We start from the raw sequence: 13,218 nt of genomic DNA on the forward strand, positions 1-13,218 counted from the left end.
CGAACCCAGGTGGGCTAACCATTGCGCTAACTGGACAACCAAACTGTATCTGCCAATAACTGAACAGGTTGAGTTAAGTTGTGCCAAAGTTCAAACCTGATCTGTGAGATCCAAAACGATCTATGAAAAACTGTCCAGTGATATTTTCAAGTTTATTTCAAACTTATATTCGTACCTGCGGAAAACTGTATCCACGGATAACGATATCTTTCTCAACGCCCTCGGGGATATAAATCTCTCCCGTTTTCTCTTGGTCGAGTCCCGGACAAAACTGCGGACCTTTCATTCCCGAACTTGAAGATATGTGCTGTAAGGCAGAAAATAAGTCAGTCAGAATTTAAATATATCGTGGATGTACAGAAAGTGTTGAAACAAGCAGCTGTCAATTGTAAAGGCCAAGATTTTTCGAAACGTATTTTCTCCAAAATTTTAAGTTTAAACTTTGCACCCCAAAAAATCCACATAATTGAATTATTTCTTCTTTTTTTTGTTTTTTTCTCATTGTTTAATTTGCATAAAATAATGCAATAAAAAATGCATAAAACAGTCTTGCCAATAAAAACATGTGTTACCGGTATAGATTTAACCTGTTCTCAAAAACAAATGAAATGGATAGAAAAATATTTTCCTTTACAACTAACAAGTATAAAGCGATGCATACAGCTCTATAAAAAATGTCATTCATTATTAAAGTAAAGAGATACTCTGACATTCAAAATAGAAAAAAAATCTTAAAAATCAAATATTCCATTATAGTTTCATTCCAAGAGTGTTAAAATATATTGACAGAAGATTTTCATTAAAGAAGAAGTGAAAAATTTAAAACACAACAAACTCACAACAAAACTCTAAGAAAAAACAAGAGTGCTGCAGTGCAAACTTGACCGCCAATCGAACACTCAGTTATTCAGTTAAAACAAGGCTTAATTAAATCAACAATTATTTAAGCCGAGCCCCAATTTCTTGAAACATCTTCGTAAGTCCCTTATAACAGGATTTAGCTGAACAAACTATTTTTGATTTGGTTGATTTTGCATATATTGCGTTAAATATTCTATCTTTAAAGAGTTTTAAGGCTTGCAAAGGAAATAATATTTAAGATCAATTAATTACTCTACGTTTTGTTTTATTAAATCATATTTTAATAAGTAATTTTGCTAAATGATATAAGATACTTAAGTAAGAATTTTTGAGAAATTGGGGCCGGAGTTCTGGGCCTTGTTGTATTTAATGTGCTAATAATGCCTAGGGTAACATGTGTACCAAGTCTCATCCGAATATTTTCAACAGGTTGAGAGTTATGGACAAGGTAAAAGGTTCTGCACATTGAATATATACCGTGACGCTCCATTTAAGGATAACAAATCCAAAGTTATCACAATTCCGTGACCTTTTTCTTTAAAAAACAGACAAGCTAAAAATGAGAGTCCAAAAGTTTCTAATGTTCAGAGACATACTGTGTAGAATCACATGTAGGTTGGTATATATCTTACTTTTTAATTTTCGCTATGACATAAATGAGAGAAAGACTGAAAAATTGATGGGAAATCTTCCTGGGTGGCGAGCTTTCTCATATTTTCTTTTTATTAGTTAAGACAACATAATTACGAAAACAACAAGTTGGACATAGCACAAGATAGTTTATATCTTACACAATAGAAAAATATCGACTTAAGTTTGAAGAAAATGAGGGAACCTTAAACATCCTTACATTAAAATGTATAATTTTCATAAAGGTTTTGAAGTCTTTTACATAAATGTTTTAAATATTAGTGTTACGTAAGCTCTGTAAATTAGTGTCAAAATAAGTGAGTCATACACATCGTTCCAGGTTAAAAAGTACAATTTTAATGCAGGTTTTTAAAAAAATGTCTTTAACATAAATGTTTAAAATATTGGTGTTAGGAAAGCTCTGTAAATTAGTGTCAAACAACATTTCAACCAAAAATATTGTTTCCAAAATCAAACCCCGGAGTGAAATCCACAAGCGTTTTGCTGTTAAAAACTCAAAATTTGATAATAAAAGCAGAAAAAAGTGTATATTCGGCAATCAGTGTTATTTTAAATGATTCAAAAAATAAATAAAGATTGCAGAATCGAAGTATTAAGTGCGGAAATGCATTAAGCTTAACTCGGTTATAACAGATAAACAATAAAATACAGTGTTACAAAATGCATCCGATAATAAAATCTGCTTCTGGATCGTTTTAAACAAAAAAGCGTTAAATTTTCAAGATATATTGCGCAATAAATCTGCCAAACTTTTGCAAGACGTAAGTTTCGATGAATAAAAGATATACAAAGATATACAAAAAATGTTGCAAGTAAATCATTAGAAAGCATAAACAACATTGAAAATGTAAAATATGAAAAATGTTGGTGAATATCGAAGCAATTATATTATTATTATAAGCATTAATAATATTCCAAAAAGGCAAAGGAGGAAATATCATGTGATTAACATAATTTTCCCTCCTTATTTCTCACGCCTTAATGAAATATTTTTTGCCAGTTTTGGTGCATTAAAAGGAATCATTACAATATTTGTTTATCTTGAACATTAAAGAACTAATTCAATATAATAGCTAATTTATAAATCAAGCGGAAAGTTTTTTTTAGATGCTGTTATAATGCTCTTCTGCTATTTTTTCACATATTCAAGGGAAGTAACTATTTAAAATATTAAAGCTGGAGTAAGGAGCCTTGTTACACAGGGCTGAGCATATGTCACCCCGGGTGATTTTTTTCAGTTGAAAAGGGCCATATTTCAACAATTATTATGGTCAGAGTTATGTGCCTTGCTGAACTTGCATGTTTGCATTTGCCAACAATTATCTGTACCAAGATTCATAACTTGCCAAGATTAAAGCTTTAGCACAGCAAGACGACACCTTGAACACCAAGGCTGTGACATGATACATGTACTTTATTTCTTCAATAAACAGACTAGCAAAGACTACAATAAACTTCACCATACAATGCTTACAAAATTAAGCAATACCGCGTCTAACGTAACTATGCCAATTAATGCACCAAATCAATTATTTGCATGTATACACAAAATATAAAATACCAATATTATCACATCTCTTTTTACCTGTTTATTCGGATTTAGCCCCCTAAACTGGAAACAAGAGGTATACAGCCATACAGTGTAATTGAATATAAGAAATAAAAAATATAATTCTGTATTATTAAGGTATTCGATGCACAGTTTAAACCAGTTATCTTATTTTGCTATTTGCTATAATGGTTAAATGTTGATGCTAGCAGCCAATTGAATAAAACTGGATAATTTATCCACATCAGTTATCTTATGGCTAATATGCACATTAGAGCCATTTTAAATAGATAAAAAAAAACTGGCTAAGTTATCTTTCGACTAATTTGCGCATTTAAATCAATTTGATTGGTCAACAGTAATTATTGAATAAGTATTGACCAATCAAAATGCATTATGGCTCAACTTTAACCAAACCAATGAATTTAAACCAGTTTTACACACTTGGCTGCTCAGGACTGGTGTTTAAACCATGTATAATATCCTTTAAACCCTTTTCAATTTTTGAATAATACCAAAATAATATGGAGTCACTTAGGCTTCCAAAATTCACATATTGTACATCTGTTTCCTTAAAATCACAGAATCTGATAGATGATTCTCAATAACAAACTTCTCAAAATCATATGTAGATGATTATCAAGAATTAACTAATAGTACATATCATATGCTGTTGGTTTCAAATCAAGATTGTATTAAAATTATTATGGGTTTGTTTTTTGCTGTTTTAGTTCTGTAATAACCGGGAAGTCAGTAAATGTAGTTTCTCAGCTATCAACTTTTACAATTGAGAATCTTTCCAGCGAAAATTGGGAAATTTGGTGATTTTAACACTTTAATGCTTAAAAGTGGGAAATTTAAGGTGTAAACGCTTGAGGCTCAATTATTCAAAATAATGAAATATTGACATTCAATTAGAAACAAACACAGCAAAAAAAATGATGGAATTTTTTTAAAAACATTTTTGAGAAAACACATTGTTTAAAAATTGGGATCTTGTTTTCTGCATTTAGGAATCAGCCAAATAGTCAACTTCTACCGAAGAAGGTGAAAAAGCCCTGCATTCTGACTTTTTTTTATCTCTAAACCGTAAATGTATATCAATTTTAGGCATTCTTTAAGTAAGAAACCAATAACTCAAAATCTTGCTATGCATAAACAGAGGCAAATATTCATTCCAAGATGTAACATACATGTACAATCAAAGAAATTCATGATAATTCCAAAATGCAATAAAGATTTTGAGAATGAGAGTTTCCATAGCAACAGAAAAAGAGGAAATCTTTAATTTTTGTAACATGCATTATTTATCAATAACACACCATGCAATTATCAAATACTGGAAATGAACGGGGCTTATCATAAATGTTCCCAATTAAAATTCTTCAATTCTCAATTAAAATTCTTCAATTAAAACAGATTTTAATAGGTTTTTCATCATTATTTTCGAACAATGGCTTTATTCTCAACACTAATAGTCTTTAAAGAATGTTCATTAAAGCTCAAGCCATGATTATAATGAAAATATTTTGAATTATTTAATGTTACAATTAAGATTAAATACACTCAATTTTTAAACTCCGGAATGCTTTTAAAATACTTCCTTATCTGCATATTCTCAACAAATACCAATTACTGAAAACAAACATTTGGGTCAAATTAACCATACAATCAATTCTACAGGTAAAGGTCACATCAAACTGCAAGGGTCAAGGTCACAGCAAAGGGTAAGCTAATTATAGTTCAAAGCTATGTTATCGTGGGTCAAATATAGGGTCACAGGTCATACTTGCAATCTGGGGTTACTTCTTATAATGTCTCAACAACACAAAAAAAGGTTCAAGATAGTGTAAGGTTCAAGATGTAGGTCAAGGTCATATTATCAAATTATTAAGGGCATGTTATTTTCATACTTTGGATTGATGCAATTAAGCCTATGAATCAGTTGCTATAAACATAGTAGTCAAGGTGACATGGGTGTCAAGGGTCCACCTCAGATTACACAACAACAATATGAGGGTCAAGGTCATATAATCAAATTAGTCAGGGCATGTTTTTTTCTTACTTTGGATGTTTGCATTTTTAACCTAAGAATCAATAACCATGAACATAGGAGTGAAGGTGACATGGGTGACAATGGTCCTGCAAAGGATCAAACTTTCGAAAGGGATCATCTGAAATCAGGTTAAGAAGTTGAAAATGACACTTAGGAGGTCAGGGCTACATAATTGGGTAAAATACAGATTTTGTGTCATATTTATAGGTCAAGGTTCTAATAAAGAGGTCAAGGCTAATGAAAGGTCAAATCAGGTCTTGGGTTAAACTGGAGGGCTCAGAGGTCCACTCTATGGGTCATTACACTAATTTAGGGGTTGGGGATCAATCTAGACTTAAGGGGTCAGGGGTCAAGCTGGTATCCAACCTAATACTTACAGAGAGACTGAGAACGGCTCCCGGCTGGCATAGTAACTGGGAATCGTGGACACACTTGTTGTCATAGAGACACCAGTCACATGACCAGCTGTTATTAGTGCATTGGCTACAACTGAAATATCAAAGAAATTGTCACATTATATTTAAACCAAATTTTTCATAAGGCCTAAAAAAGTTAAAAATTCTGTTTCCGGTCTTCGACCCTACCAACGAAAAAGATGCTGACCCTAACTTTTTTATAGACTGTGTGTGTGTTTTTTTTTTGTGTGTTTTTATAAGTAGTTTAAAAACCTTAATACTGAATACTTAATACTTTTACGCCTCTAACATAGAGCCTATTAAAATAATTAATAAAAAATCTTACCTACCCAAGCCGTTTTTGAACACTGTTACCCTAACCACACCTTTTTTGTTTTGGCCTTTTTGAATAAGTGATCAGTTTCTTATTGGATTGGTAATGTTTCACAAAAAGTTATAATAGATTTTAAAGTTTCTGAAAGATTTCTGATGCTAGTCTTTAATGTATCTCAAGGACTTCAGCATAAGATACAGCGGATTGTTGCCAATATAACCTTCTATTTTTTGCTTATTTAACAACTTTTTTATAATCTTAAGTGTCTTCTGACTAAATATCCGAGATGTTCTTTTTATGGGTTTGCTTTTTTCACACATACCTAGATAAACTGGAGCAGTTGAAGTACGTAAAGTTCTGAGCGAGAAACAGCTTTCCAGTTTCGCTGGAATTTAGCGCAATAGTGAGTACCTGACTTCCTGAAAAATATGCAAAATATGTGTAAAGTTAATAGGAGCTGCCATTTTAATGTGAAAACATTGTTATCCATGGAATAAGAAAATCTGTGCTCATTTTGCAAAATAAGAATTGCAACAAGAGCTGTCGTAAGACAGCGCGCTCGACTTCGCCGCTTTGACTTAGAAGTGATTACAATAACAATGTAATATTACCACGTTTGGTCTATTTATGTCAAACCTAACTAAAATTATTCAATACATAAGGTGACTTTGATGCTGCCCTCCCACCACCCGAAAAATTATGCAAGTCATTCAAATAACTTGATTTCCCATTATGAAAATGTGGTAAAGAATATATAAATATGCCTTTCAAAAGTAATTAAAAAAAAAATCAAAATAAAAAAAATCAAGGGCCATATAGTATAGCCCTCCTAGTTTTCCCTTGGTTAAAATATGGTTAAGAATGTAAAAATGTCAAAAGAAATTAAAAAAAAAACAACCAAAAACTTTAACCTAAGTCAATCAGGGGCCATAACTTGTATTAAGGATAATATGGAGTTATGTAAGCTCATTGGGTGATGGTCCTGAACACTTGTGTGAAGTATTGAGTCAATTGAATGAAGGGTTAAGAATTTATTAAATAAATATCCCAACCTGCCCTAAAACTTTAACCTAAGTTCCATAGTCAATCACGGGCCATAATTTGTATAAAAGATAATATGGAGTTATCTAACCTCATAATGTGATGGCTCTGAACAACTGTGTGAAGTATTAAGTCAATTGAATGAATGGTATTGGAGTTTTAAGTGAAAATTCCAACTTGCCCTAAAACTGTAACCGAAGTCAATCAGGGGCCATAACTTGTATTAAGGATAATATGGAGTTATGTAACCTTATTGTGTGATGGTCCTGAACAAATGTGTGAAGTATTAAGTCATTTGAACAAAGGGTATAGAAGTTATTAATAAATATCCCAACCTGCCCTAAAACTTTAACCTAAGTTCCATAGTCAATCAGGGGCCATAATCTGTGTAAAGAATAATACGGAGTTATCTAACCTCATCATGTGATGGCCCTGAACAACTGTGTGAAGTATTAAGTCAATTGAATGAAGGGTATTGGACTTATAAGTGAAAATCTCAACTTGCCCTAAAACTTTAACCAGACGCCGACGCCGGTGCGAGTAGTATAGCCCACCTATTCTTCGAATAGTCGAGCTAATATATCAGAACATAGACAAATAATATTAAAACATAATCAAAGCACATTTAGGATAGTGGTCTAGTGGTATAGGCATCTGCCTCTCAACCAAGAGGTTGTGGGTTCGATCCCAACCAGGGGTTCTTTCTCATGGCCTCTCAAAATGGACTCCGAGTACTGTTTTCTGTCTAGGAAAAAGACTCGAGAGCAATCTTACAAGCTATTTGCTTTTGTCACAATCAAACTAAAATAAATTAGTATACACCAAGATTTCAAGTTTAACATTTTATAAAATAAAAATCAGGATCTAGGCTTTTGTTTGATAACACATGTAGAAGAACTCAAGAACTCAATATTTTCCTATACCATTTATCATTCATTGTTTTTTTAGCAAGTTTAGTCATGCCTTATATTTTGCACATATTCATGTTCCCATTAACTTATTCCTGTGAGTATAATCATCATAATTCAAACATATTTTGCTATGAAAAGACAAATAAATTCAAACAGCCCATACATACCCTTAACATTTAACCCAGACTGCTTGATATCAGGTGCCCGACAGTAGACTCCATATGCCCAGTACGATGCTGGTGACGTCACGTTGAGTTCCGGAAACACGCACGTGTAGTCACTGCCGTCTGGGAGTTGATAGATCGTCAAATACAACTGGAAAGAAAAGACATGCTGCAATAGGCAAGATGTGTCAATTAAATAATAATGAATCCTGGACTGTTTAAAAAAAGTACTTTAACAAAATGCGTGCAATCATTTTAAAAGCTAATCATTTATGAAATCATATCAAAAGTTAATACATTGAGTTATGTATCAAAAATATGTAATGGCATTATTTCATAATGTAAACTTCATATATATTATTATATAATGAAAAAAAAAATCCCTTCAGGTTGCGCTTGAAGTTGTATATTTTATATTAATGATTATTTCCTTTGTATAAATATTATGTCCGAAAACCCAATGTCCCGTGATACCACATAAGTATCATAAATTGTATCTAATTAAGCATTTATTATATTACGCTTATGGGGAAAACTTTGAATGCAGGAAAGTGAATATTGTTTTCTAAAATATGGTACATTATAAAGATTATCACGTGAAATATGATATACAGCCAAAACCGTCGTTGGCTCGATTTCTTCGTTGGCTCAAACTGGATGTAACGGACCGATTTGCTCTACTTTTTGTAAACATTCCCACTTGGCTCAATATTCGCGAGGCTCGTAGCATTTAGGCTGGTGCATGGTATATTTAGCCAATGGGTTTCGACTGAATATAAAATCAGGTGGATGTTCAGTTATTTCTGTGGACTTTTGTTATTAAATTAACTGACAACTTGTACTCTCGAAACTGTCTCATAAACCATCAGTCTCCCTACTGTCTAGTAAACTAATAAATAACTTACTCCCTAAGCGCAGGCAATAAAAGTACTAATCACATTTCAGCTATAGACTAACTGCCAATCTTAACAGTTTATTAATTAACGTAAATTAACTTTAAGCCACATCTTAGTACCAGGTTATTCCAATAAGCCTCTCCATTTTCTTTGACTCGTAGTTAATTACTTTCCCTTATCATACCTTTAAAGCTGCACTCTTACAGATTGAAAGTTTTGACAACTTATTGGGGTTTTTTTTGGAAGGAGCCAATTTTTGTGAAAAATCCATGGAAATCAGTAATATAAGACTGCTGACAAAAAATTAGATCACAGATTTTTTTTATATTTCAGTTCAAAAAATAATGTTTTATGCATTTTTCTTAAACCATAAGATATTAAAGGTTTAAGACATAAAACATTAATTTTCGAAAGGAAATATGCAAATCTGCGATCTGATCTTTTGTCAGCAATCTTTTATCATTGGTTTGCAATATTTTCGCAAAAATTTGCTCTTTTCAAGACAAAAAAATAAAAAAAGTTGTTTAAACAGTAAATCTGTGAGAGTGCAGCTTTAAAAGCAGACAATAAAAATACTTAGAATGTTTCGGCTAACTGACAAATATAATAGAAAGCTTAACAGACTATTAAGCAACACAAATTAATTTATGCCTACATCTTAGCTCGGCATAATTCCATTAAACTGTAGCATAAATCACTAATGACGAGATAAAATAAAACAGCAGCAGACAAGATGCATTTATTTAAATGGCTCGTTTCTACGGGCATATTAAATTTTAATGAAGCGGAAAACAGTTAAATATATCTGATGTACCAGCTAATGAGAAAATGAAGCAAGAAAATGGTTTTCTGAGATAAAGAAACCTAAGGAAAAATTTAAATGCATAAACAAGAGAATTTAGTCAATTAGGAAAAGAGTGGGAAATGGCACCATACGCAAAGTACTCACATACTTAGTATTGTTCAAAATAAGGGATTTTAGGCTTGTGGGGCGCAATGATGGAATATAATCAAATAATAATGGTAAATGAATGCCTAATAAATGCCCAGCATTGGCGATAATCGATAATGATCATTGATTCATTTTGCATTAAATATGATGGGCCAATTTTTATATGTGTAAGACTTAATTGTTAAAATAGACATAATAGGTTATTTTCATACCAGTATCAAGTATGAACATAAACTTCCGATCATATCCTATTAAATCATTGATAATTGGTTGTCCATTTCTATCTGATGACAAATTATGAAATTTGTCCAATTGTCCAACACTTGTCTATTTTCCTCATATGATCAAGGGGCAACACTTTACGATTATAAAAGCCAAAGTTATGGGCCTTGCTAAACATTATATGTGTAGTAACACGTATAGTATTACCAGGTTTTAACATTAAGGCCCAACTAATTGACAGTCTAGTAGGTTTTCAAAGTTAATGGACCACTGATCCAGCTCTCAAAAAAGTTAAAGTCAAACCCTGTTTACTGATATTTAAAGCTGCACTCTCACAGATATAGATCAGATCGCAGATTTTCATATTTCCATTCGAAAATTAATGTTTCATGGTTTAAACTATTACTAACGGTTTAAGAAAAATGCATAAAACATCTTTTTTTAACTTTAATATAATAATCTGCGATCTAATTTTTTGTCAGCAGTCTTATGTTACATGTTTCCATGCATTTTCACAAAATTTAGCTCGTTCGAAGACAAAAAATAAAAAAAACTTTAAAAAGGTCCAATCTGTGACACTCATGCAGCTTTAATGTTAGTATAGGTATGTCAAAATATCAACCATTGTGAGGATAATATAAAGCCAAGCTGCAAGACTTTGCAAGTCTACCATCATGCTGGTGACACAAGATCTTACCATGGGTCTTTCAGACACGGAGATGGTGCGAGGGGAGACATTGGTGATGGCAACACATGTCTGGCCCGGCGGACCGAACAACCAGCGATCCGATAACGAGTCCGCACATTGTGTGTACTGGGTGCACCTGAAATAAATTGACCAATGTTATTTTTTCAACAAATTTAATATTTTTTTAGTTTGCCAAATGAAGATATTTTGTAAATATTGCTCAATGCTCGTAGACCATTGGTAACCAGTTTTTAAAAAAACATATGCCGCAATCAAAGTAACTGATGAAAAAAATGGACAAATTTTATACAGGAACATAATTTTTGTAAGTTTGGTTAGGTAACATCGGTTTAAGCAATTTTCATTTTTCTTAAAGCGTAAGTAACGCTCTTAGACATAAAACATAATTTTTTACCATAAATATGAAAAACTGCGATCTTAAATCTTTAATCAGCTTTCTTTAACTACACTGGTTTCCAGTCATTTTTTGAAAAATTGGCTCATTTTAACATAAAAAATAATAAAGGTGTCAAAATGGTAAATCTGTGAGAGTGCTTCTGTAATAAGAGCGCATTTATGATATATTTTGTTGATAAGCATCATCGCTCAATATACAAAACAGTTGTTCTAGATAGCATTTCAGACAGATTGCATGATATTTCGTTGGTCACAGATGGTAATCTAGATGATATATTGATTTACATGCAGTCTGTATAAATGCTTTCTTGCCCAAAATAAATGTTATCTTTCTTCGAAACTTAGAAACGAATAAATCATATCTGTGAAATCGTAAGAGGGTAAAGTGATTTACGTGCAAAATTGGTACCTGATAATTTGTTTAACATATCCTTAAATTTAAGACACACTTATTGATAATTAATTATGCGTTTCCATACCATCAATTTTAAGTATGAGTATTATTTCATTAATTTTTATTTCCAACCCCCTTCATCCTGTAATTTTTATTTTTACATTATGACCACCAGAGATGCTAAAAATTTTGGGTTATGTGCAGCAGTATTTGTGTGTTGGTCATGAGTTATGCTAACCAAACTATTTATGTAACTGTGGCTTTTATCGAACATTTTTTCATAGGAAACAGCAACCTCATTAATCATAACTGTAAAAACTAATTGAAATCTTGCACCAATTGAATAATGATATGTATTAATTTACACGCAGTTAAATACAGGATGTCCGTTTAATTAATAGTGGAAAATTGACACTCCCTCATACAGTTATGAGCACTGTTATTGACATCAACCAGCTGTTGCGGAAACTCATTTTGTGTCGTGCATTTCTTGACGTAATTCCGCAAGATTCCACTGTCATTTTCCTATTTGGTATTAACGAACGAAAAAATCTCATCAATGTTCTAGTCCCTATACCACTTTGATTGCCCAAGCAAAAAAAACAACATGCACTGATTATTTCCTTTGCAAGTGCATTCGATCTCTACAGAAACATAGCTACGCTACGACATCAAAGATATTCGTAGAACAGTTTCATCTCCTGGATCAACAATTTAACGTAATCTTGTAGTTATTCTATAATCCATCAGTTTCTGGAGTGCAATTGCGTTAGAATTTTATTAAATCTCCCCTTGATCAGTCACCATATGCTGAATTAAACAGTAATCAATCGTCAATCGCGTTCACAGCGAAACAAGAATATTTCTGCCTTCAGATTATGAAAATTCATGAATACGAAAATCAAAATAATGCGAATTCTATGCAAATGTTTTATTAATATTTTATGGATTTTCGTAAGCACCACAGTTTTTAAATGAGTATTCACTGCGGTCCAGCAGTTTTGTCTTGTACAGTCATGGGCTGAATATGGAATTTGCCTTTATTGCCAAGTAATTTCTCTTTAAGTTGTGGCTATTACAGTTTATGACTCTTTGATTATGGTTTAATTCTTGGCCAAAAGAAACAAATGAATTGACAAAGAATAAATTTTCTTTTAACAAGCAATGAATGTATGGCTTTAATTATGGGCAGCACTCAATACTTTTAGAACTGTGGAAATGGACTGTACATGCAGCCCCTCAAACATTTATTTCTTATTTTACAACTGCTCACAGACCACATTTGCAAAACACGTGATAACTTCATTTATTCATATAATTACCGAAAATAAAACATGCTGGTCATAAAATATTTCTTTGTTGGTACTGGATGCCAAGGTCATTGGCATTATAATTAATATAATTTTTTGAATTTCTATTGTTTGCACTCATAATTGGATGGTTTCATATTCAAAAGAATATGGCTCATTTTGGACACCACCATACTTGTTTATGGACCAATAAAAACAGACATTAGATTAACATCCTTAAGGACAAGGTCCAGCTGACTCATGGATTAACTGTTTTTCACCCATAACTGATTCAACTATTTGAGGCACTCTTAGTCGATTTACCCAGATATCATTTTAATTAATAAATGGTCACAGCTTATTGCATGCCAATGACTTTCAAACAAGTTTATCTAAAA

General features: G+C 32.2%; 1 protein-coding gene across 8 annotated transcripts in view; it reads right to left on the reverse strand.

Moving 5' to 3' along the window:
* Positions 1-13,218, reverse strand: part of LOC128217129 (plexin A3-like) — a 124,908-nt gene that overhangs the window by 44,778 nt on the left and 66,912 nt on the right. For 7 of the 8 annotated variants that reach the window (XM_052924039.1, XM_052924031.1, XM_052924032.1 and 4 more), the window contains 6 exons: positions 10,730-10,856; positions 7,966-8,113; positions 6,169-6,265; positions 5,495-5,606; positions 3,098-3,124; positions 176-307 (listed from right to left, as the gene is read on the reverse strand). In XM_052924039.1, the coding sequence (XP_052779999.1) occupies positions 176-307; positions 3,098-3,124; positions 5,495-5,606; positions 6,169-6,265; positions 7,966-8,113; positions 10,730-10,856 (643 nt within the window). The remainder of the gene's footprint in view (positions 1-175; positions 308-3,097; positions 3,125-5,494; positions 5,607-6,168; positions 6,266-7,965; positions 8,114-10,729; positions 10,857-13,218) is intronic. The other variant, XM_052924038.1, reaches the window with a different exon arrangement.

Source organism: Mya arenaria, chromosome 14 (genome assembly GCF_026914265.1).
Source record: "Mya arenaria isolate MELC-2E11 chromosome 14, ASM2691426v1".
NCBI lineage: Eukaryota > Metazoa > Mollusca > Bivalvia > Myida > Myidae > Mya > Mya arenaria.